This window comes from Excalfactoria chinensis, chromosome 4, assembly GCF_039878825.1.
Source record: "Excalfactoria chinensis isolate bCotChi1 chromosome 4, bCotChi1.hap2, whole genome shotgun sequence".
Taxonomy (NCBI): domain Eukaryota; kingdom Metazoa; phylum Chordata; class Aves; order Galliformes; family Phasianidae; genus Excalfactoria; species Excalfactoria chinensis.
Window position 1 is genome coordinate 33,106,438 of NC_092828.1, and position 20,019 is coordinate 33,126,456.

Consider the following 20,019-nt stretch of genomic DNA (forward strand, 5'->3'; position numbering starts at 1 on the left):
ACACATTTACTGCATTCATGGCATATTTTTCTGCTTAGCATCATCTCTTTTTTCATGGCTGAACTCCACCTTGAAAAAAATTTGTTCTGCTAGACAGGCATTTGTTGTGCAGAGCAGCTAGATAGAATATAGGCTCATAAAACTGAATGACAAGGCTGAATTTCTGGAAAGTAATGATGAGGTATTGATGTGCTGGCAGCTTGAAGGAAATGGCTCCAAAACTGTTAAGATGAGATTTAAACATGTGGAGGGGCCACACAAAGAGCAATCCAAAGACGTACACAGCATCAATATATGGGCATTTCAGAGAGGTATTTGCTAGAGGCCTGATTTTCAAAAGCTCTCAACTTTCACAAATCCAGTCAAAATGAATATGATATACCAGTACACAGTGACTTTGTGTACTGCAACAGGCTTGCTAATAGATTAAACTCATAGGTTATAACATAATTTGGAAAGTTCTTACATCGTTGAGGAATGTGCTCGGAAAATTCATGATATTCAGACAGGCTTATCTTATTGTTCACATCTGGGACTGTTTGTGTGAGCGCTGAAGAAAATGGTTCTTTATTGTCGCAAGCTCATATTAGCAAACTATGCTAAAATTAGATCCAATTAAAAATACCAATAAAGTAGAAATTGAGAATTTGCACAGATTTATGACACTGAATGCATATTTGGCCATTTATAGTGTCACACTAGTGTTACTGAATTGATGAAGTATTCCAGTTAGAATTTAATAATCTGAAATGTGGTGACTGTACATACCTAACCTTGCAAATACTCTTGACAGGTCGAGCCTTAGAAATTTAAGAAATTGATCTAAACAACTAATGTAGAACTAGGCTGAAGAATCCTAACCTCAGGATTGTGATTGTTACCTTGTTTCTTGTTCATTTCCAATAGGTATTAGAAGGAAAACCCATCTATGTTGACTGTTTTGGCAATTTGGTACCACTGACTAAGAGTGGACAGCATCATATATTCAGCTTTTTTGCCTTCAAAGAAAATAGACTTCCTCTATTTGTTAAGGTAATGTTATAATATGAGCTATTGGTCATATATACATATATATAATTTTATTTTTGCCTGATTGGGAATTTGTGATAAGCTTCACAGATTGAACAGTCCAGATTTCTCATAGTGGATTAAATGTTGACTTGAGTAGACAGAGCCTTCTAGATGTGTGGAAACAGGCACTAGAAATTCCATAAAATTTGGCTTTACAGACAATTGTCTGTGTCTCAGCTTTTGTGTGGCAATTGTATTCTTTCAGACATCAAAATGGTAGCTCTGTGATACCTGCTCTCTACGTACAGTCTAAAGCTTTGACTAGTTAGTTGTGTTTGATTTTCTGTCTTAGGGTTTGGTACATTGCAGAAGAAAAAAAGAAATTCCAAAGATGTAAGCATTGACAAAAATCTGTCCCACTATGACTGTCACACCAGGTGTATGTAAATACGGTTATGACTGTAAAGGGAGATGCAGTCATTCTTCAGCTATGATACTCTCTTCAGTAGCAATAAAAAACTTTCTTGGAAGTTTTGTAAGAAAACTATGGGTCCTTTTTAGGTATTTTGCTGTGTTTTTGAGAACAAAGGAAAAGTGAATTAGTTTTGAACCGTCATTTAATTGTGTTACTGTAGCACACAGTACGCTACTATACTGTTGTAAAATCTTTAATTTAAAGTCTACAAAACAAAAAGCTAAAACAACCAAACAAAAAGTTCAAATCAAATGAAGCAATGTTTTGTACCCAGATATAAGCGCTAGTGATGCAAAAACCACAGACCACAGAGCTCCTTTGCTTTCATGAGATCTGCAGAGAGCAGGTGTGGAGCAGTGCTTCTGCCTCCTCTTTTGGACAGAGAGATTCAAGTGCCTTTTCCAGCAAACTGTGTTATTCTTCTGCTGGCTCAGCCTGGCTGCAACAGACTCATTAAGTAGAACAGTTTTAGAGAGATACGTTAGGAATGGAAACTTCAAAAAATTGGACAAAGTCAGCTCAATCCCTCCTTAATTAAATCCACTCTGTGCTGCTGGACAACTTCTAAACTTTCTCCTTCTGAGTAGCATTTTACAGCTTGTTGTAGTTTACTACTCTATGGCAGCACATATGGCTTTGCATCTAGTGTTTTCAGTCTGATAAAATAATACACACTTGTCTAATTGCATCATTTTTGTCAGCTCAGAAAACTGTGTATGAGGTAGTGCTTTCTGTTTTTTCTCTTGTGACATTGTGTTTAATCCTCTTGACATTTTATATGAAAGCTAAAAGTACATTACCATTCCCTTAAGTGCTGAGGTTGTTCCTGCTAACAGCTGTGAAACACATTTTTCTGATTCACTGCATAATTGAAAATATGACATGCTGTGGTACCAGTTGCAGCTTGTAACAGTCACACCTGTGAGTGTATTCCAGCAAACTTCTTCACTGTAAGAATAAAATTCATCAGTGGATTTGAGAAAACATTTTGCAGAATATAATGTTCAAGTGTCATCTCCCGCTATTGTACAGCCCCTCAGCCAAAGAGCAGGCAAATGAACAAACACGATATGTAACACCAAATTCTGAGCAAAGACTTATTGTTGGTATCGGCACAAACACGGGGAAGATTGACTTGATTTATTTAGTATTTTAATAGAAAATAAGTCTGTCTACCATGAAGTCTGGGGACTATTTCAGTGAACAGCAGGTATTGTTAAGTTATCACGGAAGGCTAACCATACCAGAATATCTTCGTTCTTTTAAGACAATGATAGACAGCGTTAACACAAATACATTTACATGTATGTTTACAAATAAATAGGAGAAAAAATGCACAGAATATAATATTTCTGCGTACATGAACTTTTTCTATCCTGTTCCTGCTGAATAATTTGAAGTGTTGCGAGCAGTTCAAACCAGAAATTAATTCAAGTCAAACCAAAACAGTTAATTAATTTTCTGCATGTTTGTTCCACCAGGTGCGAGATACCACTCAAGAACCCTGTGGGCGATTATCATTCATGAAGGAGCCAAAATCCACAAGAGGTCTTGTTCATCAAGCCATATGTAATTTAAACATCACTTTACCTGTTTACACAAAGGTAATTATACTAGTATATTGTAATCAGCATTGTATCGTGACTGAGGAAGAAGTAAGAGGGCAAAATGCTGTTAAAGCTTTGTAATCGTGTATTTTAAAGAATAAATACACAGTACAAGGGCTGTCCATTTCTTGGTTCAAATGTTATGGCAGTGCCAGAAATATTTTCTTACATTTATTTTAACATCATGCTGATTTTGACACCAAATTTTCTTCTTACATCTCATCTGATCTAAGCTGTCAAGAACCTGCAGAGATGTCAGAGTACTGCTCACAGGATTGTATTCTTCAGAGTATTGTTATAACAGTTAGGAGATGAAAAGTCTACTGTGAGTTACCATTTATAAATAATAGGCTCCGGACCAGCTGAAATCTCATTGAAGTGCCCTTGGTTTCTGTTTGGAAGAGAACAGATACTAAGAAACTCTTGTTTCTTTCAGAAAAGGTAGTTTATTGCCATCACATGATAAGTAGGTTACTTTTTACTATTCTTTGTCAGTTTAGGAGCAACCTGCTTTTTAGAAACATCTTAGGCTGTTTGACCAAAGTGGTGTTGGCGTTTTTTATTGTGTTTTTTTCTCTGTATTTTTATCATGTAATATAATTGTATTACAGCTTTTTTGTATGATTTACAAATGATGTGTCTCAAGCTATTTTCAATTTAAATGAGTAACTTCTTAAACACTTCAGCTTATAGGTGTGAATGCATAAATGTCAAGTTTCATGACAAACAAGCATCACTAAGTGTAACACCAAGAAGCACCTTTTTTTTGCAATTTGCTGGGTTCTGTAGCATTTTGTTTCACATTGCCACTTTTCACCCATGAAATCCATTGCATAAACTTACTGCATAGTCTTCTAAATGCTAAATGTTATCAGAAATGTTCACATGTTGTCAGAAGTATTTTTTTTCTTTACCTCTCTAATAATTCTGCATTTTGCCGTCTCTGTTTTCCCCTTTCTGCATGGCATTTTGGAACTGAAAGGATTCAGAATCAGATCAAGAACAAGAAGAAGAGGTAATGTTGCTATACCGGGTGCATGTCATTGCTTGTACTTACTGTTAAAATACAACTAATAGATGCACCTTGGGAGATTACATCTCTGTGGATCTTAAAAGGATCTTTCACGGTCACACTTTGGAATTTACCAAGTCTCACTTTCCCCAAATTAAAATGAAAGTTTTACACAGATTAGACAAATGCTTGTTAGTATATTTTCCCTTCAAAGAAATTTCTTAACTGAAGCATTTAAAAATTATCCTTCTGAAGAGCATCGTGTAGGTGGATTTATTTAGTGCATATTCTCCTCCTCAATAACAACAAAAGTGGGGTTAATTTTCTGGTTCTAAAAATAATGTTGCTGCCAGACTGATCTGAAATACTTAGAGCCAGAGGATGACTGATATAGCATACATTTCATTAATACCCCATATGTACAGATTGAACAGGCTTCCTCTAGTGGAGGCAGAGAGACCTAAACACAGATATCTCCATCAGTCAGTTCTCTGTTGTGAGGAATCTGCAACCACATTGCAATTATATGCACTGCATGTTTAACTGAAAGGGCTGTGGCTCAAGAACCTTGTCCATTTATAACATCAACAGATGGGACCTTACAGATATATGAACTGGATAATGGGGTCTAGCACAGATTCATTGTTAACCCAGAAGTTACAAGGAAATTTACCCAAAGTAAAATGCGTAGTTTTCTTTTTTAATGTAAACTGAGTTGCACCTTAATGGAGAAATATGAGCAGCTGCCAGCTTTGCCAGCTGTGTTCTGGCAGTTACAAATGTTTCTTACGGTCTGACCCCTTCATGAATGAGTAACATAAGGAAAAGCATCCCCACATTTTTAAGGGTGTTCAGCTGTTGCAAACAAGAAGTGGCAGCACTGTGAGACTAGCCCGCTCCTCAAAGTTAATTGCAATTAACTGCAGAACAGAGTTCAGAAGTTTTGTTGCATGGACTGCAGTTTTCTATTATCATTACAAAAAATAAATATCAGTACAATTCTAGTGCTGAAATACAGGCACTGTCAAATGAAAACGTGGTCACATTTTTAATAAATACATTCAAGCGGGAGCTTGAGTATTTTTGGGAAAGCACTAATAGCTGTAGATCTGTAACTTCCTTGTTTCACCTAATACCTGTCTCCTATCAGAAGCTAATTGCCACTACATATATATATTAGGAACAAAACATTTATTAGCAGATGATCATTCAGTTTCATCTTGAAAGAATGAAACTAATTCTTCTAGTCTCCATAAAGCTGTTTATGCATTTCCAGTGAAGTCCCCAAATGTTGTGAGATAAACCTGTATCCCATAAATAACATGTAGAGGATATTAGAAAATTATTTTTGTCTGATCTTTTATGATTTCTTGTGTTTTTATTTAAGAAACTAAAGAGCAAAAAGGCAACAACTGACTACTGGCAGGGGATATGCTGCTTTTTAGTTTTTAGTTTGTTTTATCCATTCTTATTTTAGTAATATTATTTCATATGCTGACATAATTCCAGATTAATTGCAATGGACTTAAAGTAAGGAAAATTAAACTACCCTAAATGTGAAGTTTAAAGATATCAGCCTAAGTGATTACAAGACATGTATGACCACATATGTTGTACAGTGATTTATCTACATTCATTTTCCATTTCTGGAAAAACAAGAATTAGTAACATCTTACTTTAGAAAATATATTGCATTTACATTTATAACGAATGCTTTTGAATGAAAGCAGGCATTTCCAACACTCAACTAAAGAATGGCTTGGAGGCTTTAGCCCCAAGTTTATCAGCACTACAGCAAAGCTTAGTTTTCAGTCGTACTACCACCACGAACGAGTCTAGTAGATGAAATGAAGTGCTTAGCATATTACCTCACTTCAGTATTACTTCACTGGTGACTTTGTATATGTTTACTATATTGCAACCTTTACATCTTCCTTTTTTTTATTTATTTTTTTTTCTTTTTTTCTTTCTTTTTTCTTTTTCTCCCCTTCCAGGTTGATATGACTTCAGAAAAAAGTAAGATTTTCTTTTTACTTTAAAAAATATTATAATGTAGTTTGTATGAAAGACGGTAAAGAATACAGTTAAGCATGAAAGTGAGTTAAGCTTTAACTGCTATTGCTAATAGCATCAATACATTTAAACGTAACAGAAAGCAATATAATAACATAGCAGCTATCCAATTAAATGCATTTTAATGTGTAAATTAACAAGTAAGTCTATCTAAATACTTACTTTCCTTTGACATCCCTAGTGATCCTGCTATTGCTATTTTGCCTGTATGAATGCTCATCCTTCCATTCTCTTGTCCATTTGTTGATACACACTGTTACCATTTGAGATAAATGACAGTATCATTTTTAATGAAAACACAATTTAGTATACTAATATATTTCATTAAACTCATGAAATATAAGCATGCAAAAAAGTGATACTGCCAAAAGTAATCAGGCTGTTTAACCCTCCCTTCCTGCCCTTTACTGTGGTGAAATATATGGCTGAAAGCTAAGCTTGGTACAGCATATAATCCCTTTGTATATACAGAATTAGGCCATTTTTATTAGAAACTGAGGGTGAGTCTTTGACACTGCCAAAGATCTCTTTCAATGAAGACATAAATTAAACAAATCTATATTCAAATTGAAGAGCATGTCATTTTTCAAATGATTTGAGAAAACAGTGACTGTCTTGTTTGCAGTTTAAAGTGCAATTTCTTGCCTTTATTCTACTTTGCATTTTGCTGTTTGTTTATTCCTGACGTAGTATATGCATGTTCTAATTAGAAAGACAACAGCACCAGGGTCACCCAGATCAAATGGATAACCATTCTGCTATGACCTCCTTTTTTCTAAAGGTGAAATTCTTCAGCTAGAAAACAAAAAGACATCAGGCTGACAAAAACAGCTAACAGCCTGGTGGGAAATAACATACATAATGATTTAAAATATGTGATTTCTGTGCTACTTCCTTAATACTTACAGCAGGAGAACCAGTTTTCTCAAGGTGAAAAGTGCACACCATGGTACAAGCCAGCAGAATGGAGTTTCAGTTACCCTAGGGTTAATTTTCAAAGAAATGCAGATCATTAGGCATTGCCTACCTTCTTATTTGCATTACTTCTTTGATTTGTAGGCTGGAGCACAGAAATGTATCAAGAATTATGTGATATACTGCCCTGTTAAAAATGAAATGTACAATTTCTAAGCATTGTTTACTACTCATAAACTGCTTCGTTGCTCTACTATTTCATTCTGCTCCACGCACATTTTCTAGTATTCCCTCCTGAAACTAAACATTCCCAGTAGTCAGCAGTGGCATACCAGGACCGACCCACATTCAATTTTTACTGCTTATTGGTTGTACAGATTAAATAAATATTTCACCACAGTATATTTCATAATATTTTCACCTATCTTTAATTTATAAGATTATTTTTAAAGCTATTGTTTGTTTGGTTGGTTTATTTATTTATTTTTATTTAACTGAAGCTACATACACAGAAGCATTTGCAACACCTTTGCTTTGCATGGAAATAACTTGCCTTACATAAACTGTATGTATGTGTCTAGTGTGACTGTCTGATTTTTGGTTGCCATACATTACATTGTTTTTTTAAAAAACTCTGAAATCACTTCTAAGTTGATTCACAGTTTTTTTCCTCTCTCTCCTTTTCTTCTGTCTTCTCCTTCCTCAGTCAATTCATTAGTTGTCAATGAGGATGTTCCAAGGAAAGGACCATGCCTCTCAAAACCAAATGATGTTTGTTTCATTGTTTAGGTGTGAAATCCCCTTTGATGAAATGCCGGTTTGCAGCTGATTCAGATATCAACATATTTGATCATATTTTAGATTATTGCAGAATTATTTATGGCTACTTATTTTGATCATTAATTTAAAAACAATAATAAACAAATAAAACATGTTAACTGAATGTTATTCTGACAGTTTGCTAACACTGGCTTTCTCTTAGAGGAAATCGACTTTCAATCAGTTCTAATACTTTCCCCCTCTTTTCTTGTTTATTTTTATTTGAACATTGATTTGTAACATCTGAACAATCTTGAGATGCCTATCTTTGTGTAACTTCACTGTGTTTCTTCTGTTTTGAATTTTAAGTTTTGTTGTTAGCGGTTGGTTTTATTTTATTCTTTTCTTGAATGGTGTCCTGATTTTGTTTGTTCCAGCTTTGGTAATGTATGTGTGGCTGTGCTATATTGGTAAAGTTAAGCAAGTTATTTCCTGCCATTTTCCTTTTCAGTTTTGTTTTGTTTGGGTTTTGTTTTGTTTTTATTCCCGTTAGCTTTGCTTTGCTCTTGTACCCTCAAATCTTGTGGATCCACCATTCCCGGCCCATTTTGTAGATCTTCCTACCACTGCAACCAAAGACTGTCATTTTTAGTCCTGATTACGTTTTCCAATCTCTATTTTTGATTTCCATTTTACTTTCAATGTTTTTCATTCGCATCAAAGATGATGAGACAGAATCTACAGAAACATCTATCCTGAAAAGCCACCTGGTTAATGAAGTCCCTGTACTAGCCAGTCCAGACTTACTGTCTGAAGTTTCTGAGATGAAACAAGATTTGATCAAAATGACTGCCATCTTGACAACTGACCCTTCTGATAAATCAGGCTCTATTAAAGTGAAAGATCTTGGAAAAGCCACTGAAGAGGAGCCAGGAGAGCCTTTTGAGATAGTTGAAAGGGTGAAAGAAGACTTAGAAAAAGTGAATGAAATTCTTAGAGGTGGATCATATACTAGAGAAGAACGTGCTTTGCAAAAGTCTCTTTCCAGACAAGAATTTGTAGAAGAAGAATGGGTCATTGTCAGTGATGAAGAAATTGAAGAGGCCAGAAGAAATGCTCCTGTAGAAGTCACTGAACCAATCTGTGTAGAAGTTAGAACAGACAAAGAGACAACAGAGATAGAAAAGAAAGACATGACAGGAATGGTAGATTACCTTACTGAGGATTTAAATAAATATGTTTCTCTTCATGAGGTACAGCCACAAGCTTTACAAGAAGACATAGTAGAAGAGAGATTTGAAGCTGTAGTAATAAGCAGAGACTCTGAAAAAGAAGGACGAGAGTCTCCACCAACCGAAACACAAAGTCCACAAGAACAACATAAGCCAGCCTTAGAAATTAAAAAGCCAGTCAGAACGAAGTTAAAAGACAAGCACAAACAAAAGGAAGGCAAGATGCACAGCAGTGAAAAACAACCAGGACTAGTGAAGACCAGTTCAGATGAGCCAACAAATGAGGAACATGGCTTAACACCAGGAGCTGCTCCTGAGGCTAAAGCTGTATCCCCTGTCATAGAGGAAACTCCTATTGGCTCAATAAAAGATAAGGTTAAAGCTCTTCAGAAACGAGTGGAAGATGAACAAAAAATACGCTCAAAACTACCTGTCAGAATTCAAACAAGAGAAGGCACTGCTGAAAAGGCATCTAAAAAAACAGTACCTGTCAAAAAACCAGTTGCACACAAAGCACAGCCTCCTGTTTCACCTTCTTCTAAGACAGAAAGACTGGAAGAGACCATGTCAGTTCGTGAGCTGATGAAAGCCTTCCAGTCAGGTCAAGACCCATCCAAGAATGTTTCTGGACTGTTTGAGCACAAGTCTGTCAAACAAAAGCAACAACCCCCTGAGAAGGAAACAACACGGAGAAAAACAATTTCTTCACAAAGTGAAACAAAGCGCGTATTAAGCCACAAGACAGACAAACAGAAGGACAAGCAGAGCACAGTATTAAAAGCAGAGAAAGAGCCACAGCCAAAGAAAGGAAGAACGCAAGTGTCCACTGTTGATACTACCAAGAAAAGTGCAGGCAAAGACCAAGTAAAACAGCAGAGCAGCAAAAAACCAGCAGCTGAACCTCCCACTCCAGTACTTGCTGACAAAAGTACCAAAGATGCAGCAGTTGTAAAGGGCAAGACTTCTGATGACCAAGGCGATACAGACTTTCAGATCAGCCCTGACAGGAAAACCTCAACAGATTTTTCTGACGTCATTAAAGAAGAACTTGAGGATAATGACAACTACCAACAGTTCCGACATCTTTCAGTGACAGAGGAAGGTGAGCTTAACTTGGAGCAAGTACTGACCAGTCCCTTCAATGTTGCTTTCCCTGCTGAGTATGTAAAAGATGGATTCCTTCCTGCTCTTTCTCTGCAAAGTGCTGCTTTTGATGGGAGCTCAGAGAGCCTTAAGCATGAAGGTGTGGCTGATTCTCCAGGTAGCCTGCTCGATGGAACTCCTCAGATCAGTTCTGAGGAAAGTTACAAACACGAGGGTCTGGCAGAAACTCCAGAAACAAGCCCTGAAAGCCTGTCTTTCTCACCAAAGAAAACTGATGGGCAAATTGAAGAAGCAGAAAGAACAGCTAGAGTACACACAACAGCAGAAACATGTTCTCCGAAGGAACTCTCACCAAAGGAAAAGGAAAAAGGTATTACTGAGACTAGTGAGTCTCATTCTGACCATGTATCAGAAGAGCTTGTACCTACAGCCTCTGAAGAAGAGGCTGATAAGCTTAAAGAAAGTAGCTCAGCTTCCACTATGAAAGATATTAGCAGGGATAAAGAAACCAGAACCACTCCACATTTAACTAAGTCTTCTGAAACACATGACACTGCTTTAGAGAAAGAGAAAGATATAACCTGTGAACGCCGTGTTGTGGTTAGAAGTCCCCAAAAATTGGAACTTTCACTTGCTAGCCATGATAGTGAAAGCTTTAGCCCAGTTGCAGATGACTCTTTGGCTATAAGTCATAAAGACTCACTGGAAGCAAGCCCAGTGCTAGAAGATAATTCGTCACATAAAACGCCTGATTCTTTGGAGCCCAGTCCTATGAAAGAATCTCCTTGCCGTGATTCCCTTGAAAGTAGTCCTGTAGAACAAAAAGTGAAAACTGGTATTTTGGGGCAGGGTCCTCTTCAGGCTATTCTTGGCAAAGGAGAAACTTGCCCAGAGCTGGCAGCAGTGCGCTCCAGGATTCTCCGTGACCCTGAGGGAAGTGCTGATGATGACAGTCTAGAGCAAACATCTCTCATGGAGAGTTCAGGGAAAAGCCCTCTTTCACCCGAAACTCCCAGTTCTGAAGAAATTAGCTATGAAATCACACCTAAAACAGCAGACTCACAGGCACTGTCAAATATACCAAAGTCAGCCGTGATCCCTGAAGTCAGTGAAGAACCAGATGATGAATCAGAAAGTGAACCAAAGAAAAGATTTACCCCTGAAGAGGAGATGTTTAAAATGGTGACCAAAGTCAAAACGTTTGATGAATTAGAGCAAGAAGCAAAGCAGAAGCGAGATTACAAAAAGGATTGTAAGCAAGATGAATATTCTCTAGTTGCTGACTCAGAAGTTGCATGTGAAACTGAAGAACCAAAGTCAAAACCTGTAGAAGAAAAAGATATACCCACAGTGGTGATGTCTTCAGCTGAATCTAGAAAAAGTTCTTCCTCTTCAGAAAGTGAGCCAGAATTGACCCAGCTTAAAAAAGAAGCCGATTCAGGTCTCTTAATGGAACCTGTGATCAGAGTACAACCACCTTCACCATTACCATCTAGTATTGACTCCAGTTCTAGCCCTGAAGAAGCAGGTTTTCAACCCATTAATTCAAAACAGTGTTCTTCCAGGATAGGTGCAGTTACAGCAGAACAGGACAAACCAGCAGAAGATGACAAAGATGAGCCGTGTATCCTTGGAGGCAGCTGTAAGGCTTCCATGAGAAAATCAGGCATTTGTCATTCTGATGGCTGTGTATCAGCAGAAACTGAGGAATCAAAATGTGATAGTACCGATGACAGTGAGATGGTTAGTCCTAATGCCCCAGTGACAGAATGTGAGGGTACTCTGTGTCATTCCATTGGTGACTGTTCTCAGAAAGAAGTTCACATTGAGTCTTCACTGCTACACCAAGATGATACCAATGAAAACGGGATCAAAAGCACCGTTCTTTTAACACACACAGCTCTCACTGCTAAGGGAATGGTGTCTGAGAAAGTAGATGATGGTTCTTGTGGACACGGTACCACTGGGTTTTCTGTACCACAAGCCGGCAAACTGACTGAAGATGATTCAATTGAACAATCTGATCTTGCAAAAGTAGATGCAGATTTTGAAACACCTCTGAGAGATATTTGTGCTGAGGAACCCTTGTCAGAGTATTCATCCCTTGCCACTGAAACAGTGGAACTTGAACGTCGTATAGTGGATGCTGCTGAAAGCAGAGCTCCTCATATAGTAAGCCCTTATGAAAACGTGTCTTCTGAACATTTTTTTACTGATGGTGGTGAAAGTAAGGTAGGAACTAGCCAAAGCTTGTTATCTAGGGAAGACTATTCTGTTGAAGAAACAAAAGAACAGAGTGGCAAAGCTTTGCTTAGTAGAGGCACAGATAGTGAGTATCAATCTTCAGAGGAAGTAGATATGGAAACAGAACTTAAAACAGAGGACGTATTTCAGAAAATCTCACCAGGGTCTTCAGCATCAGATTCCACAAAGTTAGCTGAATCTGACCTTAAAGATATAAGAGAAGAAACAGAGAAATTTATCAGTCAAGTTGTTATTACCAAAACTGACGTAGATTCTGACACGTGGAGTGACATACGTGAAGATGATGAAGCTTTTGAAGCTCGGGTAAAAGAAGAGGAACAAAAGATATTTGGGTTGATGGTAGACAGGCGATCACAAGGCACAACACCTGATACAACACCAGCCAGAACACCCACTGAAGAAGGGACACCACTTAGTGAACAAAATCCTTTTCTTTTTCAGGAAGGAAAGTTGTTTGAAATGACTAGAAGTGGAGCTATTGACATGACCAAAAGAAACTATCCAGATGAAAGTTTTCATTTCTTCCAAATGGGGCAGCAGCCTCAGGAAGAAGTTTCTTTATGTGAGGAAATGAAGGAAGCAGCAGAGGCGGAATCTTCTAAGCTGGAGAGCTCACCAGATCCATTTCCACTTTCAGAATCAGAGGACCTGGATATACAAGGAGAGGATACACTGAATCGTTCGCCCTCTCCATCTGAGCCTTGCGATAAATCAGAAGAAATGACTGGTGAAGGTGTCAGCATAGGCACTGCAAAAGCAGAGCTTAAATCCAGAATTCCAATTAAAATGGGTATTTCAGCTTCTTCAAAATCACCAAAGAATGAAACTGCTGCCTCTGAAGCTGAATCCCTCTTCGTAGTGGAGACTGACATAGTTGATAGCAGTCAGGTGCCTTTCCCCATCTCTCCTGAGCAGTCCATGGTAGAAGATGAGTTAGAATTTTCCAAAGTCACTAGATTTGTTTGTTCTGAAAAGGATGATGAGTCCCCAGACTCTTCACCAGAGGAACAGAGATCTGTGATAGAAATCCCTACTGCTTTAATGGAGAGAGTGCCTTCTTGTGAAAGCAAATCCAAAATCCCTGTAAGAACAGCTGCTGCTGCATCACAATCATTGCAACAATCAGAAAATGAGAACCTTCCCACTGATGGCTTCCTAGACAGTCTGCAGTGCGAAGGAAAAGATGACCAAACAAAACCAAAGTCTAAAATTCCTGTCAAATCAGCTTTCCAAAGAGCTGAACAACAATACACATCCATAGACACATCCGTCCACAAGCTAGAGTCATCCAAAGCTCTTGACATGACAAGCAAACTACCTACAAAACAAGATAGCCGAAGTAAATCTGAATCTGATGCAAGTATTGCCATGGACCCAAAGACCAAACGTTCTATAAAAGCTAGGAGTTATGCAGAGGCAGAAGCAGAGACCTGGGAGAGGGAGAGAGAGTTAAAGGTCGAGCTAGACTCAGATGAGGCAACAACAGCAAGACCCAAGGTATTTTCATCACGGGTACCAGTTAAAAGCAGGAGCACTACAGCCTCCCACAGTGCTTTTAGTCCTACAAAAGAAAGTAAGGATCATTTTTTTGACATGTATAAAAACTCCATAGAATTCTTTGAAGAAATTAGTGATGAAGCTTCTAAGTTAGTGGAAAGACTTACACAATCAGAAAGAGAACAAGAATTAGTTTCAGATGACGAAAGCAGTAGTGCCCTAGAAGTTTCAGTTATTGAAAACGTGCCATCCATTGAGACTCAGCAGTCAGTTCCTGAAGACATCTTTGACACCAGACCTATTTGGGATGAGTCTGTAGAGACTCAGATTGAACGTATACCTGATGACAATATCCATGACCATACTGAAGGTATTTGCCAACGACTGGGATTCCCTGTGCGACGCATGTCATAAATTAAAACTTTTTGGTTTTTTTGTTTTCTTTGGTGTGTGTGTGTGTATCTGTAAGTTTGTACAAATGTGTGTAAAGTATGTGGCATTTTCTTTTAAGCTTTTGATGGTTAGTTGTGCTTTTGTTTGTTTGTTTTACCCCTTATAAGCTGTGTTTGTTATTTTGTGTTGTGTCTGTATTTTTCTTGTTTGTGAAATAATCTCAAGATTGCAAGTCATGAATGCTTATGGGAAGTGTTATTTTAATAAATAAAAACACTTCGAAAGACACATATTTACCATTAAACCAACATTTTGGTCATGTATACTTTGACTTTTGGCTTTCCCTGGCTCTTTTCTGACCAACTGTTATTAATAATGAAAATTTGGGCATTGATTGAAACTAGGATGACAAATCCACTTTCTTTTGAATTTTTTACCCAAAGAAATCTAGGGAAAATTAGAATAATCAAGATTTTCTTGTTTTATTTTTGACCCTCTCTCACAGAAATTCTGCATGTCATTAATAACTTCAGTACAAGTTGTCAGGAGTTTGGTTTTTACTTGTACTGCCGTTGGGTAGCCGTGATATAGAAATCCAGTAGCTAAAATGAAAAGCGCATATTTCATTAACTTTTAAGTTATTTTCTGAATGGGGTATTTTGAAATCCATCAGTGTGTTCAGGGAAAATCAAAACTCAAATTCTGGCATTCTCAAAGTAGCTTTGGGAATGGGAGAAATAGTCAAGTGTCACCGTTACTGAAATAAAGGCTGGTGATTAAGCATCTGATTTTTCCTTGCCTTCGTTTTAAGTATTTGTATCACTGTCTATTTGAAAGAGTCAAAGACATTTAAGTAAGTAATTTACAAACACAAACCATAGTATGAAATGTTAAGTGGACACTTTGAACAGATTTTTCCCTGCCACAAAAAAAAAACCAAAACAAACAAAAAAAAACAAACAAACAAACAAAAAAAAAACAAAAAAAAAACCATCACAATTCAAAGCACCGGTCCAGATGAATTTTCCAGCCTTGGCATTTACTAAGGAGACATGGAATATTATGGCTGTTGGCCTAGTTAAAGTCTTCAACTTAATTGTTAGAATAAAATGCTTGGATAAAAATAGGTGCAGTAGGTATTTCAGTCCTTATTTTTTACATGAAAGTCTGATTTTCAAATAAAAAACTCTAGATAGTTCCATACCTTTGGAAAAAAATCACACAAGAAGGCTGGAGATTTATAGACCTTAATTTAATGACCCAGTTGTAGCAGCCCCTCCACATTTAGACTAGAGCAGTCAGAAGAAAAAAAATCCTTCCCTCCTTTGGTTTATCACCTATAAAAAATTGCTTTTTAATTTGTAAAAGACAACTTGTGGCTGTTCTCTTTGAACTTTAGATCAACAGGATGATCGGGAACGGACCGAGGAAAGACTGGCCCACATTGCTGATCACCTTGGATTCAGTTGGACAGGTAAAACATATGATCTATTCTAGAGAGAAACAAGGCAAGCATTCCTCAGTATTTTCATTTTTCTTCTAGATGATTATCTAAAGCCATTCCATAGAAATATTTTGGTAGCTTATAGGAGCCAGATGGTCTGTCTACTGGTTACCAAGATTCCTTCAGCCTATTAAGTAAGAACTTGTAAGATGCAGAGCTAAGGCATCTCCAGAGATAAAACACATAGGATGAGAAAGTGACAAAGAATTGGCAGATGTTACTCTACACTTTCTTGCATAGTGCAACAACTCTTAAAAGATAAAGTGGCTAAAAGATAAATGAATAAACATCATCAGTGTTTTGAAAATCCTGAGGCAGAAGACCACTACAGGGAATAGTTACATCAGCTTATTTTCTGTGAAAATACACTGAGGGAAAAGGGGAGAAAAGGGCTGTGTTTTAAGTCACTTCAAGATAGCGTGTTAGTACTACTGGGGAAAAGTGAGAGAACAGAAGATGAACTGTAGATCTATATCACCAAAAAGTGACCCAGATTGTTTACAAAGAAAGAGCTGTATAGGAGTTTCCATGCTGTGTTAAACTGTGCAATCCTACAAAATATTCTTTAATATAAAGACTACACAGTCCTGAAAACAAAATTAGGAGGGGGGGGGGGGGGGGAAAGGATGCTCATCAAAATAGTTGCTAATGTTTTATAGGATTTTGGAAGGGGCAAAGTAATATGCCTGCACAAATATTCCTGTTTTGAGTTATGATGAAGATTGATTATGGTAAAGTTGACTGTGTCAAACATTCCTTTGGGGCTAGAAGAGGGGTGACAAGCCTGGACTGCTGCATGAGCCTGTGCTAAGTTATAAAGATAGCATTTTACTTTTCTTTTGATGAAATAAGTCCAGGGGAAAGTATGATCATGCTTTAATCTAGCCCTTAAAAAATGCCACTACTTCAAATGAATTCTTTCACTAGACTTTGATCAAAGTTTCCAAAACGTGAAATATTTTAGGGGACATGAAACCGGTGAGCATAGCGCTGCGTCATGGTTTGGCCAGTAGTGTTGTGAGAACTCTGAGAACTCAGAATGGTACATGCAAAAAAGTAAAGCTCCCACAGACCACTCACTTCTAAGCATAATACATTATCTTTGTCTTGAACATCTTGTTTAACATCATTAACATAGAAGTTAAGAGAAATTGGTTTCAGAAAACTCTGTAATCAACTTTGTTGCTGACAGCTGTAAAAGAGATGTAAGGTAAAGTGGGAAAAATAAAATACATTTTCACAGAAAAGGATTTCTTTTTCAGAGTTAGCAAGAGAACTGGATTTCACAGAAGAGCAAATTCACCAAATCAGGATTGAAAATCCTAATTCACTTCAAGACCAGAGCCATGCCCTCCTCAAATATTGGCTTGAAAGGGATGGGAAACACGCAACAGGTTCATTATCAGTTATAGTGTATATCTACTGCCTCCTATATGCAAGGTGACCTATGTCTGCTGTAAATCACAAAGGGAAAATACGGGTAAAATTTAAGCAACAAAAATAAGGACTGCAGACTGGGCTTTATTTTCTTTCTTTTTTATAAAGTTTCTCTGTTTTACATGTCATAAGATTCTCAGTTAGAAAAAATGGTTTAATTCTGTTTATTTGGAAAACAAGATGGAACCTCTTACAGCAAAGTAAGAATGGAAAAAACATTGAGTCTTCTTTTTTCTTAAACAGAAAAAATAGTTGGGGTAACTGAAGCACTTTGAAAGAAGAAACAGGATTAGTGGTAATGTTTGTATGTAGCCTGTCAGTAAAACTTAAATTTTTACATAGAAATTTTTCCAAATTGGTATCCTAAATACGCACTTCATATGGAAAACATGAGATTCTTAACTCAGCTATATGATGTCATTCTAATCCCACAGATACAAGTCTTACTCAGTGTCTTACAAAAATCAATCGAATGGATATTGTTCACTTAATGGAGACCAGTGGCATTGACTCTATGCAGGTCCACGGCACTCGCACATATGCAGAAATTGAACAAACAATAGGACTGGACCATAGTGAAGGTAAACATCTCCTGATACAGTCAGACTTTTGATCCTGTTCTGAGATATCTGACTAGAATAATCTGTTAACTGTCCTAACTGAGCTCTAGAATCTAATTTTGAAATCACAGCATGAGTCAATGAAGGCATGACATCACGCAGGTCACTATTTTACCAGGCATAAAATCTCTGCATCAGCTGATTCTTAAAAGGAAATGAAAGAACATCATCAGAAAGTACCGCAAATACTTGGGTCCAGTTTATTTTTTTGCTTATACAGTTGCTTTCTTATAAGTTAAGTAGGTTACGTCAGGATTTCACCAAGATTTGGATTCAGCTATCCAGATATTGTTTGGAATTCTGCTATGATGCTGTTGGGATACTTGAGTTTAAAAGTTCTATGTTCAATGCACCAAAGAAACAATAATAATGTTAACTTACATGCCTTCTTAAATTCAGTACAAATAGCTATGCTTTCCACCAAGCTATTCATTGGAGTTCAGTTGGTTCCTAGCGAATGTGACTAGTGAAGAAAAACAAGAGCCCAGACACTAACAGTATTTTACTTGTCTGCTGGATACAAATGAACGTGCTGTTTTACTACTTCTGTGGGATTAGAGAGTTGTTTTTCAATTTTTAACTTTAATTTTAAATCTGTGTAGATTCTATTTTGCCTGTTACTGTCAAGGTTAATGGTTGGGAAATTCTAATGGTAATCCAATAATCCTTCTCCTGCTTAGAGAGGTTATACCCTCTGCCACTCAAGACTTCTAAAACTCTCAGGTAGTTCAGTATTTTCAGGGATTTTAGATGCACGTGGAGAATTAGAATGACTTTCTGTACTCTAAAGAGACTTCTAATGATATTTCTTGTTTCTTTTTTTAAAGGGTTTTCTGTACTGCAAGAAGAACTGTACAGTTCAAGACTCAAACCGGAAGAACGCCACAGAATATCCAAAGACAGTGACCCAACAGAACACCCTCCCATTGTTTCTGAGGAAGATGTATCTGTCAGTTATTCTCCTTTTCAGGACAGTACTCCTAGGAGTGAGGCAGAGCTATCAATGGCTGAGCTCCTAAGGCAAACACACAAGGAACAAGTGGAAGCTGAACTCTCAGGGAAACCCCAAGATGTGGTAGAAACAACACTTTCACAACGTGAATATTTGTAAGTGTTGAAAGATGAGAGTGAATGTTATGTAGAATATGTTCTCTCTTCTCTGTGTGATTTGAAGATTTCAACATTTGGATTCACTAGAATTTTCCTTCACTTCTGCTCACAAGTTCAGTAGTTTCTTCTGTAGGTTTCCATTTTTGATCCATATGAAGGAAGCCTTAAGGACTGGGAGAGAAAGTTGGTCCTTTGCATTGACCACGAAGAAATAAGCTAGCTTGATGCATTGAAAGAAGAGAGTTAGTTATATTTAGAATCATAGAATGGCCTGGGTTGAAAAGGACCATAATGATCATCTAGTCTCAACCCCCTCTGCCATATGGAGGGCTGCCAACCATTAGACCAGGCTGCCCAGAGCCACATCCAGCCTGGCCTTGAATGCCTCCAGGGATGAGGCATCCATGACCTCCCTGGGCAATCTGTTCCAATGTGCCACCACCCTCTGTGTGAAAAACTTCCTCCTAATATCTAACCTAAACCTCCCCTGTCTTAGTTTAAAACCATTCCCCCTTGTCCTGTCACTACTGACCCTTGTAAACAGGCATTCCCCCTCCTGTTTAAACACTTCCTTTAAGTACTGGAAGGCTGCAATGAGGTCTCCCCAGAGCTTTCTCTTCTCTAAGTTAAACAAGCCCAGTTTCCTCAACCTTAGGGACTGCAATGGATTGTTGAAACCCAGACAGGGACAGACAACACAACCAGACAACACAACATATTCAAGTTACTCTGTCACTGCTACTATTACTGTTGCATAGTTGTGATTTATGGTATTGGTTATAGAAAAGGGAATCTGGACTCAGTAAGATACAGTGATTTCCTCAGTTAAGGGAGAAGCAAAGTGCTAGTAGCTGCATGCTTTCTAAGAAGTTAAAAAAAAAATAAAAAAATTGAAGACTTAATTTTGCAGGTTTTCTACTTTTCAGGCTGTAGATCCTCCAGTTTTGATATAGTTCTTTTCTTTCTTTTAGCAGCATACATGAAAAGAGAGAAGTCAGACTCAAA

The 20,019-nt window shown here is 37.5% G+C and overlaps 1 protein-coding gene across 40 annotated transcripts in view; it reads left to right on the plus strand.

The window, feature by feature from the left end:
* ANK2 (ankyrin 2) overlaps positions 1 to 20,019 on the plus strand; it is a 328,177-nt gene that overhangs the window by 297,005 nt on the left and 11,153 nt on the right. For 19 of the 40 annotated variants that reach the window (XM_072335041.1, XM_072335035.1, XM_072335029.1 and 16 more), the window contains 9 exons: positions 907 to 1,032; positions 2,968 to 3,090; positions 4,076 to 4,108; positions 6,100 to 6,121; positions 8,576 to 14,320; positions 15,743 to 15,817; positions 17,110 to 17,241; positions 17,719 to 17,865; positions 18,732 to 19,011. In XM_072335041.1, coding sequence (XP_072191142.1) covers positions 907 to 1,032; positions 2,968 to 3,090; positions 4,076 to 4,108; positions 6,100 to 6,121; positions 8,576 to 14,320; positions 15,743 to 15,817; positions 17,110 to 17,241; positions 17,719 to 17,865; positions 18,732 to 19,011 — 6,683 coding nt within the window. The remainder of the gene's footprint in view (positions 1 to 906; positions 1,033 to 2,967; positions 3,091 to 4,075; positions 4,109 to 6,099; positions 6,122 to 8,575; positions 14,321 to 15,742; positions 15,818 to 17,109; positions 17,242 to 17,718; positions 17,866 to 18,731; positions 19,012 to 20,019) is intronic. The other 21 variants (XM_072335060.1, XM_072335045.1, XM_072335047.1 and 18 more) reach the window with 3 other exon arrangements.